Source organism: Zalophus californianus, chromosome 3 (assembly GCF_009762305.2).
Source record: "Zalophus californianus isolate mZalCal1 chromosome 3, mZalCal1.pri.v2, whole genome shotgun sequence".
In the NCBI taxonomy this organism is placed as follows: Eukaryota; Metazoa; Chordata; class Mammalia; order Carnivora; family Otariidae; genus Zalophus; species Zalophus californianus.
Genome location: NC_045597.1, coordinates 73184081 through 73209166, shown reverse-complemented (window position 1 = coordinate 73209166; position 25086 = coordinate 73184081). Strand labels below are relative to the sequence as shown.

The 25086-nt window shown below is 34.1% G+C and overlaps 1 protein-coding gene across 6 annotated transcripts in view; it reads left to right on the top strand.

Annotated features, from left to right (window-relative positions):
- Positions 1–25086, top strand: part of PAN3 (poly(A) specific ribonuclease subunit PAN3) — a 129238-nt gene that overhangs the window by 70690 nt on the left and 33462 nt on the right. For 3 of the 6 annotated variants that reach the window (XM_027591457.2, XM_027591455.2, XM_027591454.2), the window contains 4 exons: positions 21072–21319; positions 22437–22493; positions 23682–23786; positions 24612–24669. In XM_027591457.2, the coding sequence (XP_027447258.1) occupies positions 21072–21319; positions 22437–22493; positions 23682–23786; positions 24612–24669 (468 nt within the window). The remainder of the gene's footprint in view (positions 1–21071; positions 21320–22436; positions 22494–23681; positions 23787–24611; positions 24670–25086) is intronic. The other 3 variants (XM_027591459.2, XM_027591458.2, XM_027591456.2) reach the window with 1 other exon arrangement.

Genomic DNA, 25086 nt, shown 5'->3' with positions numbered 1-25086 from the left:
TTTATATTTTCCTAAAAGTAAAAATATTGCTGGTTCTTTATATACTTCTTAAAAGAATGAAAAAGAATACTTGTGATATTTTCATGGTCCTATTCAAATAATTTTTAGTTCAATTTTTTTTTTTTGATGGAGTTTTTAAAAACAAGATTTAGGTTTCTTCTCACTAGTATATTAAAAGGCCTAAGGTGGGTACTGAAGGATGGCAGAATAAGAGTTAGAATCAGGTATACCGCAAGTACTGGAGGTTCTTTGAATCCAAGGTTCAGTTTACCTTGAATATAGATTTTGGAGACTTCAAGAATAGAAAACTGTTCTGTCACGTCTTTTAAAAAGCATTTCACTGGTAGCTGATGACTTGATTCTGTTCCCCTCTATGTGGGATGCCGTTGCATGTAGGATGTGAAGCTCTGCTACCTTCAATTAAAAAATTCTATGAAATACATACTTCACACACTTCATTGAGAATTTAATTTCCATAAACATAAAAACATCCACAAATTGAGATCGTATATGTATTAAGAATCAGAGTAAGTTTTTCGGTAAGGTATTTTTTATTAATTTAATTCGAGTTCTGGCATGAATAACCTTTAACCACAAAACTGTTCAAAATGCTCCCTTTTATCATGTTGGGTGAAAGCTGTAATCTGTTAGGAAAATAATTTATATGTAAGATCTAAGGTGAAATCATGCCTCTATTAAATATGGTCTGTGAATGTACATATTCCCTATCATTTCTATGGAATGGTTTTTAGGTTAGGCCCAGTCCAAAACTTTTACCTGAATTTTCAGGTTAGAATACTGTATTCTTAATTTTTTTTTTCCTATTTGAGAAGGTTAACAGACCCAGAATGCATATTGTTAAACTAGAAAATGAGAATTTAAAACCAGTAATTTCAAATAAAGACAGATATATTGGTGTAATTGGAAGAATTGTAGACAGTAACTTTGGGTGGTTGCTTTTAGTGATTCGGAAATAAAAACAAAGGGAGAAATTCTCTTAGTAATCTTATATACTTAAGTTATTAGTGATGAAATTTTAAAACAGTTTGAATAAAAGACACTGTAAATAGGATAGAGTTTTCTTTGATTTACAGTTCTATGTGTTTTTTTGTGTTAAATGCTTTTTATTCCATTTTATTACTTTGCACAGTATTATTTAAAAATTGGTTATGCATTTTAATCTCTTCTATAGAGCAGCAGGGATTTTTGTGATTTGCTCAACTGCATGGTTTCCTAATATTTTGGAAATTATGACTATCTTATTCTTGGGGTTGTGACTGCTTTCTTTTGGAGGAAAAATATATTGTGTGGCTTGGGTGCATTTTTTTTATGTTGCAAATTAATTTTGTGTATTGGACATTTTATCTATTCCTTGAGGAAGGTTGAGAGCTATCTCAGGGGTAGAAGTGAAGTAGGTTCTCATCATTTCACTGGCAAAATCAGATATATAGTTTTTCTTATTTACCTAATTCCCTGATGTGAGAGCTCTGAAGTTTTCCATCTGTATTTGTATAAAAAGAATATATTTGTAACTTAAAACTTTCATCTAATGAAAAGTAATTATTTATAATTTTGTTGCATTAAAATTTGGTAAAATAAATAACACATCTCCAGTTTTTTAAATTTTGAGAAATTGACATTTGGGAGTTTTGGTTCTCATACTTAACTTTTGGAGATATTTTTGTATGTACCTGTACTTACAGGACATAACTAGTAACCCCATGGGGGAATTGCTTGGAGAAACTTAAGCAGATGTTGAGACTTTGGTTTTATTATGAAGTTTTTACTATATTCAAACTGCGGTCAGTAGGAAATATGACACCTCCTCCCCGCCCCCCGAAAGGGGAAAGGTCTATTTTAAACATAATTGTGTAAAGTAATCTTTTTGTTTTGCCATTTTAATAATTTTGACTTTTATGACTAATATATAGTAATACAAAGTACTATTGCTTATGTTCGTAAAAATATTTGACTGTAATGTAAAAATATCTCTGACTGTAAAAATATTTACCTCATGGCCTCAGCCATTAATGCTAGAAAAAGCTACTGATTAAAATTGTGTGAAAATTAGCTTGAATCAGTGTTAATCTTTTAAAGATTAACTGAGGATGTGTATCAACATTTCCCAGGATGTTTTTAAAAAAAATACGTGAGGAAGACCCATCCTAAACCTGCCATTCCTCACCCGGATCCTCCCTTCCTTTCCCCTCCAGTTCTGCACATGTCTGTTTTTAGACAGCTGATCTGGCAATTCCAGTGTCCATTTCTGGTTAGGAACCAGTGCTTTAAGGGGTTAGGGACAGTGGAGAAGCAGCAGTCTTCTTACAGTGGGGCAGAGCAGGACTTTTTCCTCCCTCAGATACTGTGTTACATGTATTTATGATTAAAAGAAAATATTAATGTGTTGTCCTAAAATTTTTCATTTTTTGGAATTTTGATATGATTATTATGGAACTATTGAGGGTGTGCATATGAATGTATACTTTTTATAACGTTATAAAAAATTGTAGGTAGCAAGAATCCTAAACTGTTTAATTCATTTCCCCAGCTTCATTTCCCTCTTAAGCTAACTAAGCCATTTGAAAATCTCTTAATTACCTTAGAAGAATAGTCCTTACTTCCCTTGGTACTTCAGTTCATTTCAGAATTTATTAATTATTCTGTATTGCATTTGCGGAGTTAAGGCTTTTTCTTATCAGGGCTTTTATGAAGTGGGTAAACCTATCATCACCGTCTGAAAGATGCTTGAGTAAGAAACTTAAGATTCATCTTTGCTCTCTTCCCTTCACTATCCACAGCCCGTTGATGAGTAATCCAGTCAATTCAGTTTGCGTATGATATCTCTAACATACACTGCCCGGTTCCTAGACTAGGCCATGATAGACTAATTGGTCTACCTCTGCAGTTCATTTCCCATTTAAAAGCAAAAGTAATCTTAAATATAAATGAGGTCATGGCCTTCTAATCGTTAGTAGAATAAAATCCAAGCTTCTTACTATGGCTTACCTAATTCATGTATTGTATACTTGTCTAAATCTCCCCCGTCCACTCTCTCCTCTCCATTGTGTATTCAGTTACAGCCATGCTGGCCTTCCTCAGATATGTCAAGCTCCTTTTTGGCTCATGCTCTCTGCATATGTTGCTCCACCTGTTCTTTCTGTGACTGGTTCTTTCCTTCTCTTAGGTGTCAGCTAAAATGTCACAAAGTCTTTGACTAATTTAAAGGACATTTCCCACCATTATTTTCCTCATGTTGCCCTGTTTATTTCCTTATCAGAACTTATTACAATTTGAAGTTTTATTTTTGTTTAAATTAGGATGAGTGGTCCTATTTATGCCCATTGGCATATAAACTCTCTTGTGGCAGAAACTATGTTTAGATGCCAAGTGAGTATTTTTAGAATTAAAACAATTGAAGATAACTAAAGACTGCTGCTTTCTTTTCTGATTAAATAAGCCTCATCCCTTTAATTCTACCTCATGGAGAACCTACTGTGTTATAAAGTACACATCCTATTTGAGAATATGTATTTGAACATGGTCAGCTGCCCCCCACACCCGCCCCCGCCAGTCTCTGTGCCTTTGCTTATGACCTTACTCTGCCTGGAAGGCTTTTCAGTTTCTTGAGATCTTGCCTGTTTTTCATTGATTAGGTCAGATGCCTCATTTTCTTTCCCCAAAGCCATTTCTACCTCTCTGGTCATTCTTCTCTGGGCTTCTATAGGGCTTGAGTATCTCACAATATATTTTTAAAATTTCGTCTCTGTTTTGGAGCACCTGGGTGGCTCAGCCGGTTACTGTCCAACTCTTAATTTCAACTCGGGTCAGGATCTCAGGGTCATGAGATCGAGCCATGCGTTGGGCGCCACGCTCAGTGGGGAGTCTTCTTGAGATTCTTTCTCTCCCTCTCATGCTCCCCCTCACCCTGCTCACTCACGCATGTGCTCTCTCGCTCTCTCTAAAGTAAATCTTAAAAAAAAATAAAAATTTGCCTATGTTTTATATACATTTTCTCCACTAAAGTTAAGTGCTTCTTCTGGAGGCATTTATAACATTTTACCCATTATTGTGATCTCACATGGAGACCTAGAGTAAATTTTTAAATTGGAAAATTTTGAGCACTTTAGTGGGCTTTATTTATGATAGAGTGTGAACTTCATGAGATCGGGACTGGGTCTTATTTCTTGAATTCCTGGAACCTTGCTCAGTGCCGGATCTCACGCAGTGGTTCCAGTAAGCTTTCATATGTAGTTACAGATTAATCTGTGGTGCTTCCAAAATACAGCTTTCCCTGCCCCATCTAAGATCTCCTGAATCAGAAACTACTCATTTGGAGCAATGGCCTTTGTATTTTTAAAGATTTCACAGGAGATTCTGATATCTGCCCTTTGACTTCTAAAAAAAAAAAGTTGAAAATGCCAGAAAATTTTAAGAAAGGTGAGATTTTATCTGATTTGAATGAGGATGTCCAGGCAAGAAAGGTTCATGGAAAAGGAAATACTGGAGATGGGTTTTAAAGGATGGATAGGATTTCTTCAAACGTCTTAATCACAGTTGAGAATCTGTGAAGTTGTTGTTTTTGTTGTTTTTTCTGTTTGTTTCAACCAGTTGAATAGCATAATCTAGAAATGCTCTCACTCAGTTAGTGAACTTTAAAAAGTATTTCAACCCGATAGTTGGAAGACTGAACAGATGTGAAGAAAATCTCAGGTGTGTTATTGAAGCATAGGCTTGAAGCTTTTCTCTTCTGTTGGAACACGTGTTCCCTTTAAATGCTGATTGTGAGGAAGTCCATGGAGTTTCCTTGGAGAGACTAGGTTAGGGCAGGGTGTGTTTTTGTTTTTGTTTTTAACCAGTTGGCACTTTGTTTTGTTTTCTTAAAACAAGCTGTGTGTTGGTACCAGCATGCAGTCATTCCATATGACAATTTAAATGACTATCATTAGCTCCTATGGATAATTCTGTTTCTACTCTGTAGGCTCTTAGTCACTGCTTTTGTTATGTAGAGTGTCTTTTTCACTTATCTTTTCAAAGAAATACCCCTGAAATCTACCATTTGTGTGATGCGTGTGATGTGCTGTTTCATCTCTGAAATATCAGAAGAATGGGATTTCATTTTTTAAAATTGCTAGGCAAGGGGTGCCTGACTGGCTCAGTCGGTAGAACATGTGGCTTTTGATTTCAGGGTCATGAGTTGGGGCCCCACGTTGGGTGTAGAGATTACTTAAAAATAAAATCTTTAAAAAAATAAAATTGCTAGGCAAGTGCAAAAGGTTAGATTGGGCAGGAACTTGGAAAAATTAATGAAGAATGGCACTGAGATAGATACCTTTTCCATATATTTAAAGTACCTAGTACCTCTCAAAATCTTTACCAGTTTTGTTTGCCATTAGCACTCCAGAGTTTGGCACATTGTGTTTTGAGAGTTGTGAGAATGTGGGGAGAGGAGATAAGACTGTAAAGGTGGTTTGGAGTACAGATAACAGGAACTTCCAACTCAGCAGGCATCAGAAACTAAAGACTTAATTACCATTTCTGCCCCTGGGGGACCTGTGAACCAGTAATACCAAGCCTTAATTAGAGCTCAGAACAGTGGTTTTCAAATATTGTTTTAAAGCAGCATAATGCTTGTGAAGTCCATATACAGTCTCCAAATCTAAATTTATATAAAGTTGATAAAACTGGCATTTACAGGGTCAGGTTTTAAAAATTTATTCATGAAGTTATTCAATGAGAATAACAAGTCTGTGTGGTACTTTGTTGAACACAATAGCTTGAAATTGGTGGGTAAAGGATAATAATTACTCTTTGTTCCTCAATCTCCTTTTCTCTGTTTTCTATCATATAGTAACATGAGAATCATAATTCATATGTAAGTTGAGCTCTTATTCAACTTTGTATGAGTACCTGTGCATTTAAATAAAAATTACTCCAGAATCACTACCTTCCTAATACAAAACCCATGTATATATATACATATATATATATGTGTGTATATATATATATATGAAGAGAGAACGGTAACAGGAGAGAGAGGCTTTATTCTGGGATCTCCATGAAAATACTGTAATCCAATACAAACTAAGTATGTTGGTGATAATCTCCAGTATGCTAAAAATGAATGCATACTATTTGGACCTGCATTTATGATTTTATTATTGATTTAATAAATATTGAAAAAATAGATAAAAGATTTTCAAATCAAGAAATTTACACAACCCTGAAGCTTTTCTGGAAGCCTAGGGTTTTACTTGATACAGTTTGAAAACCACTGGCCCAGAAGGCCTATTTTTCAATAGGAGGGAACTAACTTACTTACCTAAGGAATCTGGGAGGGTTAGAGCTTTTTTTGAATTGAGATTCTTCATCTGAACCACAGAATACGGACAATGATTTGAGTGACTGTTTTGTGTCTTAGCTCATTAGGGCTTAACTCAGTCTCTGAGAAAGGCTGGGAAAGTGAGGAATCAGTAAGACTTTAAAGCCAAACCAAAGCAGAAAACTCCGCAAATTACCAAAGTGTCAGATCCTTATATGCAAATGAACACAATTTTCAAGGCAGTGTATTGATATTACTAGTTTTGTCCTCCATAAATCTGAGCTCTCAGGCACTGAGATTCTTGGTTTGAGAATCAAGAATTTTCATATTACAACTTGGAAATGGCAAGGGAAAGATTGGGATTAGAATTTTTCCACACTTGAATGAATAAATAATAGAATTAATAAATTTTTAAAAAAATGAAAAGTTGTATTGGTCACCTTCATGATTCTTTCTGGAGACAGTCTTGAGTAACATATTTGTTTTATGAAAGTCTTTTAATCTAATTCACATGAAAGGGCAAAATGACATTTCTGTGTTCTGAAATTAGCTTGAGCTCTCTGGTTGCCTTTCTTACTGAGTTTTTTGCCTCCCTTTTCCATAGTAGCATGACTGTAGACAAAACCCCTAACTCCTGAAGTGGAAAGGCCCCTCGTTTTGTTGTGGTATATCTTGAAGCTCAAAGGCTGTGCATGTTGATTTTTTGGTTTTAGAAATAATAGGAAGGCAACCCACTATTGCCAAGTCCTGAAACAGAACATTTTACTCTTTTTGTCTTTTGATTTAGAATATTTTCTCTAACTACTGAATGAAGACCTTGCATTTAAGGAATTATGTAAAACTTCACTGGTTTTTTTTATGTATGGCTTTAAGCAAAGCTACCCTAAGACATGTAGACTACTTCTGGTTGGCGACATTTAATTCCCCCCCCCCACTTCACTGTTTCTTGGGCACGCGCGCGCGCGCGCACACACACACACACACACACACACACACACACACACACACACACACACACACACACACACACACACACAAATCAGCTCTTCAAAAATCAAAACAAAACAACAGCTTTGTCCCTTGGAATACTTTTCATTTTATATACCCTGTAAATTTCTTCTTGAGTGAGAAACCATATGGTTTGTGTGATAGCTTTTCATGTAAGCTTTTTTATCTATTTAACGTTTCTTTGCTGTAACTGAGTGAAAGCTTTAACCAAGACCTGCCTATGGCACATAGCTGCCTTCAGTTTATTGGCTACTTCTCTAGTTGAAAGGAAGTTGAACTATTTTTTGGACCCAATAAGTTGTCCTTTCCACTTGGGTGTTGAAAGAGCTTATGAGCAGTAGCTGTTCTGATTTTTGTTGGTTGTTTTCTCTAGGGAACAAGCTACCCTCTGAGTCAGCACTGGACTTGAAGATAAATCCTACAATTCATGAAACTGACTGATTCGACTAAAGGATGGATAGTTTGGGCAGCGTTGGACAGCTCTATGAGGGGTCTGTTGGTTTAACTGTGAAGGGATTGTTGAGTTCAGCAACTTTTAATTCCCCTAATCATAAGGGGTTGCTGTTGTGAAAACAGGGTTTGTGAAGGAATCAGTTCTGGCAATTAACATCAATATCCTTATTGACTCCGTTTTCATTTTATCACCACACTTCATGGAACAATTCTTTAAAGTTTTACTGCTACTTGTTGCCAGCAAGAATTAGTACACCCCCACGAGGTCAGCATAGGATTTTGCTGAATCCAAGTACCCTTTTTTCACATGGGGTTATAAACATTTCTTTCAAGTAAACCTTTTGGCATTTGGGTTGTTTCATCTTTGCAAAGGTAGTGTGCATTTGTGGTGTGAAACTTTTAGGACTAAATTGAACTTAATTTGATTAGTGTATATTTTACTAGATCTGTGAGTAATTTACATTTTGGCTTATGGTTAATATTGTGATATGCTTTTGATAATTACCAATTTTTGCCTTAAAAAGTACAGTATTTTTTGGTATCAGTCTTCAAGGAAATGAGAATAATTACAGTGTTTAAATAAATGGATTTTAAAATCTGAAACCGTGAGGGATTTAAGCTACAGAAGGAAAATATTTCTTATCCTAATATTCTAGGCCATAATAAATTTTGCAGGAATACTGTGGATTGTCTTTTTGGAGGCTTTTAAAAATAGGGTATGGCATGTCATTGGGAATATTTTGGCCAAATGTACATCTGTGCAGTAACACACATAATCTTGTGGTTTAGGATTGCAAATATATTTATTTTAGTCATTTGAAAGTTAGCATGATATAAAATATATAAAATAATGGGGCTTTTCCTAGCCAATATTTTAGTTCACTGCTGAATATCTTTTATTGTTTAGGCTAGAAGCGCAAATGATCATCTATCATGTCGGAGTTTGGAAAATTGGGCTATGTAGACAGTGAGCTTTTATACAGTTCAGCTTCAGGTTCATTAGCTGCATAATTATTTTGACTTTAAGCATGGTACTTTTAATTACAAACATTTTTAGCTGGTTTTGATAATTATTTGCAAAACTTAATTTGATGGGATGATGAAATTATTATGCGGAAAGAGGAAAGCCTATTATCTTAGCTATTACTTCCTAATTCTGTTGCTTTTTGGGTGCTGGTTTGTTTTATTTTGTACAGTCTGTTTGAGGATTAGATCCACATTTAAAATATACACATGCCTGTATGATGGTTGTCTCAGTTAACATGTTTATTTGAAAGTTTTCTTACCTCAGTTTGTGACTTAACATTGATGGTAAAATGTTTCCAAATTAAAATTTAATAAAATAGACTTTTTTACTTGATGGCAAGATCTTGAAGGATTATTGCTGTTAGTCCCCTTGTTTGGCAGAAAAGTGATCAAACCATAATCTAGATTTACCATATTTTCCTAGATTCTCAGATGCCATATATTATAAAATGCATCCTATCAGTTTAATAATAACTTTGGGGGGGGGAGAAAAATTATTGTCACTAGATATATAAATTTTAAAAAATCTTTAATAAAGAAAATAACCCAGACATCCATATTGCTAGGATTCTTCAGAAACTTTGATTTCTGATAGTTTTTAAATTCAATACCTTCTGAATCACTCTTGTTGTAGCAGTTATACATGGCTTCATAGTCCCATATTTCTTTTCATAGTACCTAAACCTTTAGGACTGATGGTATCATTTTAAGACTTACTGTAGAATTCCAGAAACTTTAACAGATAAATATTTTTAATTGGTTGCATCGTCCTCTCCTCCTTTAATATTTTATATTTGACAGGGAGAAACTTGACAATTCTGCCTTTAACCATGTTTTTCTCTTTATACTATAACTTTTCCTTCTAGGTACATTACTTTTATGTAGTCATTAGGGATTTAAATTTAGGTTAAATTCAACAGCATGAGTACTACACCTGAGCTGTATTAGCACTCAAGGGGCCTAGATTCTAGTTTCATTTCTATGATCACTGAATTTATATGACTGAACAAATCACTGAGCGACTCTGGGCCCGTTGTCTGATTTGTAAAAAGAGAGAAAAAGCTTAGTCTACTTCTGGCTTAAAAATTGGAAATTATAAAATATTTTCTTCAAACTATTGACAAGTTCGTGAAGTAGATTCTTACATATCTTTAGTAGATAATTAAATAGATTCTTAAATTATCTTTAAGAAGATAATTATAAGTTTAAGGGTGACTCAATGGGGTGATTATCATGAAATGAAAATATTGACTAGGATTTTTCTAAATTTAGGATTTTTAAATTTCTATATTCTTTTATTATAAGGCAATATAGATGACTTTAATATTTGTGCAAACAAGCTTATGCTCAAGGTTATTCAGAATGTAAACTTAAATCGATTTTATTTTCAGTAACATTACTAATTATTTCAATAGCTTTTCTGGGTGCCTCGGATGGTTAAGCATCTGCCTTCGGCTCAGGTCATGATCCCAGGGTCCTGGGATCCAGTCCCGCATCGGGATCGAGTCCCGCATCGGGCTCCAGGCTCCTTGGGAGCCTGCTTCCCTCTCTCCCTCTCTCTCTCTCTCCCTCTGTCTCTCATGAATAAATAAATAAAATCTTTAAAAAAAATAGCTTTTCTGTATTTCCTAACTGGATCAAATAACCATGTCATGAGAAAAATTTTAGTTCACATTATAACGCATCACTTATAATGAGCTATTTCCCCTAAAACCATTCTTAGCACCTTAATAGACTTTAGTTGATTGACAGTATTTTCTCTAACCTTCAAATTGCCTTTTTTTTTTTTAAAGATTTTATTTATTTATTTGACATAGAGATAGAGAGAGAGCACAAGTAGGCAGAGAGGCAGGCAGAGGGAGAGGGAGAAGCAGACTCCCCGCTGAGCAGGGAGCCTGACGCGGGGCTCCATCCCAGGACCCTGGGTTCATGACCTGAGCCGAAGGCAGACGCTTAACCAACTGAGCCACCCAGGTGCCCCTGCCTTTCGGTTTTTAAAAAGTTACTTCATCTATTAAAAAGTTGAATCATAGTGTTATCTTTTAAAAAGCAGCATATATGTGTATGTTCTGTTATATGTATATATATATATATATGTATAACTGTTATATATGTGTGTGTGTATATATGTATATATATATTTATCTTAACTAGGATTTAGGGTGATTTCTTAGGATACTTTCTAGAACTAGAATTTCTGGGATAAAGGCTGTGAATAGTTTTTAAGCTACTGAAGCTGAAAGCAGCTACTTTTATTTATGATGCATATACCAAATCATAGCCTGGATGATCCTCTATAGGATTCCTCAGAATCCAGCAATTATTTACTAAGTATAAAGTATTGTTTCATAATCTTCTAATGTCTAAATAAGTAAACTTTTTGAATGCGTTCTATAATTTTTGTATGCTAGAAGCTAAGAAAATATGACTTCTCTATTGATATTATGAAGTCTTTTCTATTTAATGTTAGTAGCTACAATCTTATTTTAAGCCATAACATTTAGTGTGTGTATTTAGATAGTTCAAATACTTAGAGATAGGAGCAATGAAGCACATAGGTTCAGCTCCTTTTTATATGAACTATATTCATTTTTTCTTTGCTATATTTCCTAGCCATGGAGTATGCATCGCTAATATATGTAATCTTTTCTAAAGGTGTATGGATAAAAAGTAGTGAAATTCACTGCTGTATCTTAAGGTTTACGTTTTTTCTCCTGTTCCTTTCCTGGGACATATGTTTAGATAGGAAAAACAAAACATTTGCTCTTGTATTTTTCTGTAACAATATTCACTTTACTGTAGAGCAGAATTATGAAACAGTGGTGACTTTACTAGACACAATTCAAGGTGTCTGTGCAGAAGTGAGTTAACATAGCAGGCTAAAGACTTGTGTCTTTAAAAAAGCCTGCTTGCAAGGTTGGCCCTTGGTTGATGTCCAGGAACTTGGAGTTAAGGAGTGTTCCCATTGTTCCCCAACTGATGAGGGTGGTTTACTGTGCCTAGACTCTTTATGTAAACAATTTAATTTAAGCTGCACACCTGCTTTTCTTCTGGGAGTTTGGAATTCTGGTATGTGTTAGGCAGAGGGTGCCTATAATCAGTTCCCTATGAAAACCAAGGGCATGGAGTCTCTGATGGGTTTCTCTGGGCACATAGATTGTACACATGTTACTGGAGGAATAGTGAGCTGTGTGAACCCCCATGAGAGGAAGAGAGCGTAAGGAAACATAGACATGAATTCCTCTGGGCTCTACCTGTGTGCTTTTTCCTTGAGATATGGGTGTATTTGCTTATTACATTGCTGTGATAAATCTTCACCATGAGTGCAACTATATGCTGAATCCTTTGAGTTCCAGTGAATTTCTAAACATGGGGGTGGTCCTGAGGACCTCCCAGCCAAGGATCTTTGATACTAAATTTATGGCGAAACTCTAAGGATTATATTTTAAAGCAGTTTTTTTATACAGTAATTATTATATGGAGAGTTTAGTGCATTTCTCATGTTATTCTGTAACTGTTAACATTTTATTTCAAGAAGTTTTATTCAGTAGAAATCTGTCCTGCATACAATAGAGTTACCTAGAGTATCCTGGGGATTTATTTGACAGTTGCAAATTGCAAATAATTTGTTTGACAGGTTGCAAATTGCAAATAATTTGTTTGACAGGTTGCAAATTGCAGATAATCAAATTGCAAATAACTCTGTGATATACAAACTTTTAATTGTTAAAATGATTATAATTAAATACTTAAACTAATTTTCTCTTTCGGCCAAGAACAGCTAGTGATAGAAATGAACTAAGAATTAAAGTTTGTGTCCGAAGCACTGAAAGAGCAAGTCGGGTCTTCTGAACCTAACTTTGGAGTTGATGTTTTATATCCATCCTTTAAATCATCAGCAAAGTGGAAGAAAATGTATTGTTAGTATGTTTAAGACCCTATTAGAATTTAGGAGTAAAAACTTAGTGTCTGTTTTGGGCTGTAACTGTGTATCATTTTATTTTAGGAAGGTGGTGGTATTGGGGATTTGGTTAAAAAATGAATAAATTAAGAAATGTATTTTTAGTAGTAACTTTGTTTTTTGTACTACTGGGTATTATCACAGGAATTCCTTAGTATGATTTTCTCTTGGATGAGGCCCCAAATATTGACTCTGTTGCTAAGAAGATGATGCTTCTATTTTTCTTCAATTTAAGTCCATCTGTTCAGTATGAGATATATTTTGATAATTTCTTATCTAAACTGTTCTCTTCAGTATAGTCATACACGACAATTTATTATTTGGGATTTAGTTTGGCTGTTGGAATTTTGTTAAAGTTATTAGTGTAAGCTAGGTTTACCCAAGCTACATTGACCTGGAAAGAGTAATGCTAAAATAATCAGACTGTTGTATAAGAATGTCCTCACCCCAAATTCTTTCAAATTCCTCCCTTTCTTTCACAACGGTTTTTGGCTTGTTTCACATTTGCTTTTAAATAGTGACAGTCAACATCTATGTCACTTGATAGCATACACATTGATTTTTTTCCTCCCAATTTCCTGTTATACTCAGGTAATTCTGGTGATGGCGTTCTCCATTTCCTGATAATGGCTGTTGCTCTATTTAGCATCTTAGTTGTTGGTGTCAAAAAGAGGAAACTTTATCTATATCAGTTTATTTTTAACAGATTTCTTGTGTGCTGACAACTGTGCTATAACAAAGTATAGTTAGGAATACAGAGAGGATTAAGGTATATAGTTCTTTCCTACAAAGAGACAATTTAAAACGTGTGGTACTTGCTGTAAAAGATAAAATGCAAAATGATGGGAATAATTTTAAAATACGGGTATTGAGAAAATTTTTTATAGAGTAGAAGATTTTTCAGAAGGATGAATTGGAATTTACTATGAGGATGGGGTTTAGAGAATTTGGTGTTGGCAGGTAGGGTTGTGGATTAATGTCCCAGGGGTGGAAGGAGCTTGGGAGACTTGTGGATACATGAGGCAGCATGGTGTCTTCAGGGAAGTTGCATTGAATCTTTAGATGAAAAGAATCATCATCATTACATCTTCCTATCTATGAATATGGACTATCTCTTCTTTTTTATCTTTTTTCCAGGTCTTCCTACAGAGTTTTATAATTTTCTGTGTTCAGGTCTTTATGTATATTTTGTTAGATCCTCTGAGACACTTTGTAGTTAGTATTTGTTGGTATTATAATTGCTGTCTTTAAAAAATAAAATTTTTCTAATTATTTCTAGTATGTAGAAAATGTGATTGACCTTTGTATGTTGGTTACTTTGGTATTTCTAATATTTTATAGATTCTTACATGTGTGCAAATAATGATAGCTTTATTTTTTCCTTTGCAACCTTTCTTCTGTTGTTTTGTTACATTGGCTAAGGCCTTTAATATGGTATTATTTAGAAGTAGTCATAATTGACATTTTTTGTCATGTTCTTGATTTTAAAAGGAATGTTTCTAATATTTTCATATTTCGGGAGATCTTTATTCTTGGCATCTCAGATGCATCTGTTATCTGAGAGGACATCTTTTTTTTTTTAACTTTTCTGAAAGAAAAAATAATCACTTTTTTTTCCCTAGAAGGGATTTAAAAGTAACCTTAGCATTTATTTGTGAAGCCTTTATTCAGTGACTCCTGTGGGTCTAAAAGATGAGCAAGACAAAAATATCCACTTTTATGGAGTTCACAGCTTTTATTTTTCCTTTTATGGCTTTGAATTGTTTACCATTATAATGTCAGTTAAAAAGTCTTAGTTGATAGGTATTGCCAAATTGTTTTCCAAAAGACTGTAATAACTGATATTACAAGTGTGTGACAGTATTTATATGCTACCCACCTTTTTAATTGTCTTAATAAACTTTTTAATCTATGCCAGTCTGAGAGGAGGCCAGTGATAATGTTGGTTTTAATTTGTGTCTCTTTGTTAGTGAATAACAGCATCTTTTTACATATTTTAGGCATTAAATTTTCTTGTCTACAAACTGACTAGTAGTGTAATTTTTCCTTTTTCTTTTGGTTGCTTTCTATTTTCTTAATGATTTTAAGAACTATATTAAGCAGATTAGCCTTTTTAAGTGTTGGAAATATCTTTTTTTTGCCGTGTAGGAAATTTATTTTTGAAGAGGTTAAATTGATTAACATTTTCTTTTGACTTTCTCATTTTGGGTCTTCATAACATTATATTTTTAAAAATATTCTTTGAAGTACTTTTCTTCGTGAACTCTTAAATATTCAGTCTGAATGTTTTATCTGAAATTTATGTAGGAAAAGTGAATGAAAGGGTCAGTTGCTTATGTCTGTTTTATCTAAATAACTATCTTTGCTTATGTCTGTATTCATTCTGTCATTTAGTGACAGCAGTAAGTTGTCATATCTGACTGCTGTCCTCTCCTCCACTAAAGTTTGAAATGCCACCTTTATCTTATTTCTTCATATGTATTTGAGGTCTCATTTTGTGCCCATTCTGTTGTATTGACCCACTCTTTATGTGACTCTTTATCAAACATTTTTATTACTGTAGCTTTTATCACTCTTTACTGTCTTCTGGTCTTATACTTTATTCTTTTACTTTTTCTTTATTCTTTTGCTGTACTTAATTTTCCTTAATAATTTTCCTGGCTATTCTTAATGTTTATTTTTCCACATAGATATAATTGGTTTGGCCTTATGTTGGACTCTAGCATTAGTTATGGGTAGAATTGAAATCTTTATAACAAGTAAGTACAGGTATTTATTTCCTTTTGTTCAAGTTACCTTTTGTTTCTGTTAGTTTAGTAGAGTTTTAACCTCTTCTTAATATAAGCCCTATTTTTCTAGTTAATTATATACCTAGATTTTTATGTGTTGTTTGTTGGTTGAGGTAAAACCCACAAATCATGAAATTCACCCTTTTAGAGTATACAATTCAGTGGTGAATATGCTAACATAATCACAGTTGTGTAGCCATCATCACTATCTAATTCCACAACATTTCTTCACCCTAAAAGAAAACTTCATACCCATTAGTAGTTACTCCCCATTTTCTCTGTCTCTAGTCCTTGGAAGGCACTAATTGACTTCGTGTCTTTATAAAGGATTTGCCTGTTCTGGACATATCATATAAATAGAATCATACAGTTCATGACCTTTTGTGTCTGGCTGCTTTCACTTAATGTTTTCAGGGTTCATCCATGATACAGCATAATATCAGATTCCCCACCCCTTTTATGGGTGAATAGCATTTCATTGTATGGATGGATCAGATTTTATTTACACATTTATCAGTTGATAGACATTTGAGTTGTTTCCATTTTTTGACTATTATGCATAATGCTGCTCTGAACATCCAGGTACAAGTGTGTGTTTGAACATGTTTTCAGTTCTCTTGGGTAACATACTTAGGAGTGGAGTTGCTGGGTCATATGATAATTATGCTTAACAATTTGAAGAACTGCCCAACTGTTTTCCAAAGTGACTGCATCATTTTACATTCCCAGCAACAATGTATGAGGATTTTAGGTTTTCCATTTGCTCGCTAATATTTGTTACTGTCCTTGTTTTTGATTGTATCCTAGTGGTATGAGGTGGTTTTGTGGTTGTGATTTGCATGTTTCTAATGACTGATGATGTTGAGCTTCTTTTATATGCTTATTTGCCGTTTGTATATCTTCTTTGGAAAATGTCTATTCACATCCTTTGCCTGTTTTAAAATTTATTTTTATTGTTGAGTCATAAGAGTTCTTTATGTATTCTGCATACTAGCCCATTATTGAATTTTCCCTTTAATTTCAGTGATTATATTTTTTACTCTTAAAGAGTCTAATTCTGTTTAGGAAGAACAAATATCCCGTTTTTTCATGATGTTTGTCATTTCTCTCATGTCTTTAATCATTTTAGTTTTATGTCTTATAGCGTTCTGTTTTCTGAGATTCCTTTTTCTCAGGGCATTAATTCTCAACTGTATTATGCATGCAGACTCTGACTTTGGGAGTTCTTTTAAAAAGTGGGGTTGTTTTTCTGGGGAGAGATCTTGTCTGTTCTGGGTTGTAGAAGCATTCATCAGAACAGTTGGTGCTTGCTTCCTGCAAGTGTCACGTGCAGTTCAAGCTTTATGTTACTTTCTCACTGGGATGCCTGTGACATGTCTCCTGGGAATTTTATCTCCTCTGCCTGCGCCTGGTATAGGCACAGGGTTCTCTCTCCACACAACCCCAGCCTTCTCCTTTCTTCCATCTCTCTTCCACAAGCAAGCTTACTTTTTGCCTCTCATGGGCCAGTAGGTAGAAAGAAGTTTTCTCATCCTACATTCACTGATGCAGCTTTTCCAGACTTCTGGGCTTCACACTGATATTAGAGCTCCATTCCCCATGTGTTCTGGGCTGAAGGCCATGTTTCACATTCTCATGTGGGCATTAAAGCCTCCATTAGCCTAGGTTTTTTTTTCTCAAACTTTCCACAGTGTAACCTCTTAATTCCAAATTTTTCTTTAATTTCTTACTCTTGGAGTTTTTTGTTGTTGTTCTTTTTTTACCTCAGCTATCCTTTAATTTGGGTCATACTATATCTCATAGTTCCGTGTATTCACAGCACTGACAGGGGTTGAGGGGAGGGTATCATGTTAGCTCAGTCTCTCATTTCCCAGAAACAGTATTGTCCTAGCTGGTTGTTTGTATTTAGGAATGCTGTTCATTTACTGTATATTAATATTGTAACCATTTGCTTTAATGAACTCTGTCATTATTTACAAGAGTCTTTTTTGTTGGTTTTCTTGGGTTTTTCAGGTATAGAATCATGTCATCCAAAAACACTGATACTTTGTCTCTGTATATTAGCTGTGATTTTTTTTTAATATCATTTCTTATATTTTGTTAATTGTTCTGGTTAACTCCTCCAGGGAGCATCTCTTTACTGTTTCCTCACTTTTATTTGAATTAGGATACATTTAAGAGAAGATTTTTTTAAATGTTCTAAAGCAGTTAATTCAACATATATGACTTAAGTCTCACAGTGTGCATATTCACCTAGTAAATTATAATATAGTTACAGTATATGATGTCACCAAAATGTCATTCTAAGAGTATACTACAAAAACTAACACAAACAATAAATACAAAAATGAAATACTTCTAAATCATCTTTTTTTAAATACAAATTTTCATTATTCCAGATTGTCTCTTACAGTATCCTCAGTGGTTACTATATTTGCGTAAGTGTTCTGGTGGTTGAGTACCAGTAAGAGCAGGGTGTTGGTGTAGTAATAACCACAAGTAGCTCTTATCCCCAACATAAGGAAAGACAGAACTTATAAAGGAGTATTTACATGTGAGAGAGATGAAACCAAATCTGTTCATTTTAATTCATCTTTATTTTTGACTACTCGTTTCTGTAGTATGGTTCTAGTCCTTTGTGCTGTTTATAATTTAGTGTTGGATCTAGGCAGTTGACATTAAGTATGTTGTGGCTATTGTCTTCATAGTAGTTAGGTACAGAATACCTCTCTTCCGAGCAGATGTGTGCATATTTTACTCAGTTCTTTAACAAGTTTGTAAACTATTCTGGTGACACAAAGCTGTGCCTTATGTGACTAGGTTTGATGTTTTAGTAATTCAGGGGTTAATTTCATTTTTAGCTCTCTATACATTTAAATATCCTGTTGCCCCTATGGGTAGTGATGCTTAATAGTGTACGTGTTTCATTTTGAATGTGTTTAAATAACTGTAATCTGCCTCAGCTCAGATATATGAACTCAGATTTCGGAGCTGCAGCTTTCTATTAGTATAGCTACAAAATTAAAAGTTCTTAAGAGAAAGCTTATTACTTTACAACTTAAAAATTCTACTATACTGTGAATTTCCTTTTTAACTGACCACAGATTGTTTTTGGTAATCCTTTGCCATGTATTCAACCTTAAAGAGAGATTCTTTTGTCTCACTTGCACACCTACTTTGATGTCAGAATCTTTCCTTGCACCCCATGCTGCACCTCCTCCACCCCACGTGGCTTATGTCGTCAGTAATGCTACTACTATAGACAATGGATCCCTTTTCTACTCTTTAGTACAAGACTTAGAAACTGGATGACTGGATAGTATATTGGCTAAGAGCATAAGCTTTGGAATCAATAGACCTGCGTTAAGTCTTGATTCTTTTGTTTAATAACCTATGTTCGTCCTTACAATAAATTTAAAAACTTTTTTAATGTTTTCTTCGCAGTGAGGTGAATACTATATACCTACCTCACAGGGTTGTTGTGAGGATTACATATACTGATGTATATGAAGTACTTTTATTAGTGCCCGCCACAATGAAAGTGCTCAAGAATTGGTAGCTATATTTGTTGCTGTTGCTTGATTTAAAGGTAGTAAACAAATTTGTTCATCTTTGGTGACTTGGCCAGTTTTGTCTTGGAAAGACTTGAACACTGGCTTTAGGAAAACTATCTTAAATGCATTTCATATTAGGTAAGTGGGGAGTATTTTATCTTTTGAAAATAGTTCATTATTCTGTTAGAAAAACAGTTATTCTGTTAGAAAAACAGAACTCTGGAACAGTTTTTGTTTTTGTTTTTGTTTTAATACGCTTATATCTTAATATAGTAGCTTGGCTTCCTTATAAATAATTTTTTGAAAGGGGTTTAGATTTTTAAAGTCTCTCTTAGACACATTTAAGACTTACTTGAGAATGCCTGGCCTGTTTTAATGTTCATGCAGTAGACATTGTGTTATAGCAGTAGGAGTGTTACATTTGGAGTTTGGAGACTTGGGTTTGAGCCAGGAGGCTTTGCTGTTGAATTTGCACAAATGTCACTGGTCAAATCAAAAAACCTCTTCATGTCTGAATTCTGATCTCTCCTGTGGTGCTTGTAACTTGACCTGCCTCACCTGCCTAACTCATTTAGTTGCTCAGAAAATCAGACGAAATAATTATGTTAAGGCTCTTTAAAAAGTGCAGAGGGCTCTCCAGAGTAAAAATAAGTGTTATCTCAGTTCTCACTTTAGTTTTGTCTACCTACGTCTTTCCAAAAAACAATGTTGGTATTTGTTTCTTGAATGCCTCAAAATTGAAATTCATGTCCCTGTTAATTATATTTCTCTGATCAGAGGCATTTTGGTATAAACATTTTCCTTGCATTGTAAGATGGCATATTACTGTAAAGGTGTGGGTTTTAGTCATTCCCCAAATGGCCAGAAAACAGTTTGTGGATAAGCCGAGTTTTTCAGGAAGTGTAACTGTAGCTCTAGAAACCCTTTTCAATCTCTGCTCAGAACTGATCACCTCCATTAAGCCTTTGATTAATTCTACCTGGTTTTAATTAATTTGCATTCCATCTGCATTTATGCATGTAGTTTGCAGTATATTAATTTATATTTTGAGTGTTTTTTTAAGTCATTTTTTGTCTTTTACATGTGACCTGGTCTTGTTTTCTCAGCTAGCTTGGAGTCTCCTGAAGGGTTAAGACAATTATCCTTTCCCTTTCTTCACCTTAGAATCATAATAGAGGATGCCTTACAAAAAATGGTTTCTTACTAGTTGTGTTTGGATAGAACTTGTGTTAGAACCTAGTTGGCCTAATTTTACAAAGTTAGGCATCTGCAGAAATTTTCATTTGTTTTAGTATGTGCCTATTTAGAGTTAAAGACAAAGGCATCAGAACAGTATATTGCTTGATAAAAAAACATAATGTGTAAGCCGTCATGTATTTCAGCTAAGACTAGACTTAATTGTTTTGCTTTTTCAAACCATTCTGTTAATTGTATTTGGCCAAAAGAAACCTAGTGAATATCATTAAATAGTTTGATTTTTAATACTATACTACTTTAGGGTAATGTTGCTATTTGTATTGTTAATAGCCATAGTTTTAAATGATTCTTCACAAAAAGGGAATTGGGCCCTGTATGAAAGAAAGGCTTCTATAAAATAAGCTTATAAAAAGGATTTTAAAGAGTCCCAGTTTGTTATTTCTCATTTTTCCATTAAATTAATTTAAGTTACTAATGATTCTTACTATTGAAGTTTCTCATGTAAACCTTGATATGGAGGAGACTATTCTTGCAATAAATTTCCTAGTTTATTTGGAAATGTCTATCTTTGAAAAAAAAAGTTACATTTGCTTTCATCAGAGCTTTCTCTAAAACAAACCAAGATAAAATTATGGCTTTTATTTTTGCACTTGAATTTGCTAAAGATGATGTTTCTTCCAAATGAATGTTTGCATTTTATTTTCCAGATGTGTTTCTTTAAAACCAATTTTGCTCCCTAAGAAACATTTTTACATCTTCTTCAGGAATGTCCTTGTCTGCTGGATCTTCCCCTCTTCATTCTCCCAAGATCACTCCGCATACTTCTCCTGCCCCCAGAAGAAGAAGTCACACTCCAAATCCAGCAAATTACATGGTGCCTTCTAGTGCCTCTACACCTGTTAATAATCCTGTTTCTCAGACTCCATCTTCTGGTCAGGTGATCCAAAAGGAAACTGTCGGTGGGACGACTTACTTCTATACAGACACAACCCCAGCACCTTTGACTGGAATGGTATGTCTGCATTAAAGGAGAAGTGATAGTACTCTTACAACAATTCCTTCTTATTAATGAGATTAATAAGGAGGTTTACCCCCTCTTGCATCTGTTTATTGTGATGTGAAAAAGTGAGTATTTGATTTTCTAACTTAGATGATAATTCTGATCTCATCTCTTCAAAGTAAACTGTTTCTGCAGTAATAATAACTCCAGTTTTGGACAAATCTGGTTTTAATCACAGATTAGATTCAAGCTCTAGTTTAGTACTTCATGGCATGTTTGCTCATGGGGTTACCTAGTACTTGTGCTCGCTAGAGTTGACGTTTGCTACATTTGTTTATAGGTATAGGTAGTTTTAACTCTAGTAAAGAAGTCAGAGAAAGTAGATGGTTTCTTATCATAGTTACTGAAAGCAAACTGATGATCAACTCTTGCTTCAGGTGAGGCAGTGATTTAATTTCTAGATCTCTGGATAGTGGAGGATAGTGATAAGAGGTCTCCAATATGGGTTATTGGTAAGGAGGGAGGAAGCCCCGGGGGAGCCCTGATCATGGATGAGGAAAGAGCTAACAAAGGAGGGAGGAGGGAAAGGGCAGAGAGGGAAATGTCGTCACGTTCCACAAATTGTACCTTTTAGCTTCATTGTTGTGTCCATGTTCAAAAATTGTTTTTTAACTGGTACAGTAAAATAAGTAGTAGGTGAAGAGCTTGTGAGTTAGAAGGCCAAATTCCATTAAAACACAAGAGCTGATCTAAATTGTAGATATATGACATAATTACAGATTATAGATTTAGATGAAAAGTATACTTGGATTTTAGTAAGCAGATTTTGATCTCACAAGTTAAATTAATGGTTTATTTTGATAAATATTTTACTAAAAGGCAATTTGGGAAGATGACAGAGTTCTTTAATGTTTTTTAAGAGTCTAAGTCCTGCCATTGTTTTGTGACTTTTGAATCTTAGTACCTCTGAGCCCATTTCCCCAGTTGTAAATGGGGATACTACCTGACCTCCTTATGAGAAATAAATGTGAAAACATTTATAGAAGTACTTGTAAATTATGTAAAATGCTTTTTAAAAACTAATAAATAGCTAATAGTTTTGTTCTGTTTTGTTTTGTTTTTTGGTCAGAGATCTTTCAAAAATTATCACAGAACAGCTTGCCGAACAGAAGGTCAAATAATTGAGGTAGAGTAGAGACTTTCCTTGGTTCTTTCAAGTAAGAATTCCATCAATGTTTTACCTTTTTTGGGGGTTTATTATATTTTATAATTATTTACATTTTTATTATATTTTATCATATTTGTAGAAAGAGAAAATTTGCTTTAATCTATAAAGAGGTTCTTTTGTCACAAAACTGTCTCAACTGTTTTTGTAGAGATTATATATGGCACATTTTTATGATGTTTTTACCCTTCAGACAACTCTTAAAAATATGCTCATGGTAAACCTCAGGTGGTTAAGCCAAACTGCTATCTGGTGTAAGAAAACCAAGGCAAAAGAAAGGAGGTATTATTCTCTCTACAGATAGAGTTTAAAAGAAACCTTACAGGTATTGCAAAACCACTTCCTGGTTGAGATCCAGAGCAAAAGGAATCATCTGAGGGCAGCAGAAATTTCAAAGAGGAAAAAAAAGTGTTTCAGCTTTTAAAATGAAAAAAGAAAAGAGTTTAGAATGTACATCGATTTTGTGTCAGGGACCAGTGAAGAGGAAGGAGAGGCAGAGGGAAAAGAGAAGAAGCAGCGGGTGGGGAACAATTCAGTTCCAAGAAGCTGGAAGATTCAGTAATTTGGCTATAGTTTGCCCAGATAGTATTTAAGTAGATTGTTGCACCCTTCTGTTCCCCTAAGCTGCAGACCCAGACCCAGAGTAAGTCAGTTGGTCCTCTTTACTGTTGCAGTTTGAAGTGTTTAACCAGTATGTACATAACAGTTTGTTTAGGTTGGCCACAAAAAGCCCTTCACGGGGGTGGCTCTTTGGGGATAACCTCGTTATCTGACTAAATCCAAACACTTTGAATATCTGCTTTCTTCCTCTCTTCCAACTGCTTTAAAAAATATTTACAAACTATTATATAACTCTTCTTCCAAAGAGCAGCTTTGGCTTCTCATTGGAAGTTAAATTTTACTGTATCTGAAGAAATTTCCTTTCTCGTTACATTTTTAAATACATTATTACATTATAAGATTATTTTTAAAGTGAGTTCATTCAAAAAGTATACTAATAACAGCTCTTCTGAGGTGTTTAATTCATTATCATTAAAATGTATCCATTTATTTATCACTGTTAAAGATTAAAACTTTATCAAAACAATGATAAAGCTCATCAATAGAGAGCAATTGGTTATTACATTTTCCCCCTCCCTACCTTTTTAGGTATTTCCAAACTATCATATTTATCCTCCAACTGCACCTCATGTTGCTTATATGCAACCAAAAGCAAATGCACCTTCCTTCTTCATGGCTGATGAACTCCGACAGGTATGCTTTCAGAATCCCTGGTGGAAATACTTAATGTTTGTTGTGCTTTAGCAAACAACTGAAGAAAGAACAAAGCTCTTTTCAAATCATACAATTTAATCAAATATGCTGTACTAAAGCAGATAGAATTTAGAATTTATGAGTTCTCATTGATATATTTATTTAAGGAAACCTGTTCAAGAAAATTACAAGTATGTGTAGGACATAAAACAGAAAAGCTATTTAAATGGGTCACCTTTTTGCACTTCATATCCTATACATTGAAAGGTCTCTCTAAAATATATTAAATAAATTATTTAAATGGTTTCTAACCTTCAGACAACTTTTTGCTAATATCTGTAGGATGAGAATAAGTAGTTTGGCCTAGAAATAAACCTCATTTTAAAAGAGCTTAATATTTTCTATAAAGTGGGTTTTATAAAATAATTTAGTTTTTTTTAAGGTAAACTAATCTAGGTATTATTTGATATGTAGAATTTCATTTTATACTTATATTCTCAGAAAGATTTTTATTTCACAGAAGTAAGTTGTACCAATATAGTGTTGATGAGTGAATTATTGACAAATTAGAATTGGCCTTGAGTTTTCAGCCGGAGTTAGTTATGTGCTTTGGGTTATATAGCACAGCTACTTAACCCCAACCCTAAATTTGGGTAGGTCTATCTATTTATACGTTTTATCATTTTTAGAAATGTCATTTCATGTTATCAACATTAAAAGTACACATACCAAAAAATATTAATACTTAATGTTATTTAGTTATAATAGAAAATCAGATTTCAGAAGCTATGTTAATATGTAAATATACTTGTTTTCTTTTCTTAGGAGCTGATTAACAGGCATTTAATAACAATGGCCCAAATTGATCAAGCAGATATGCCAGGTAAAATGTGTGTTGATTCATCCTTTTAAAGGATAATTATAATCTTTATGTACACGTTTTTATGTCTTGAACAGCAATTGCTATTTGAAATCTACTTTTGAAGAGTTCTAAGATGCCACTGATCATCTAGTTCATTTCACTTCTATATGCGACAGTATTCTAGTTTGTCAAAAAAAATTAGGTGGTTTTAGAATTCATGGTGATTTACCTCACTGTGCACTAAAATATTAGTGTCTTCTGAAACTTGATGAAATGTGGATACTTAAACAGAGGGGAAAGGTAATTATTATTTTTGAAACTATGGTGTACCAGACAATGTGCTAATTAAATTCTTTATAGGTCTTACTTTCTCACAAAAATTTTATGACATAGACATGAATACTATCTTTTCTTTCTTATGTATGAGGAAAACTGAAG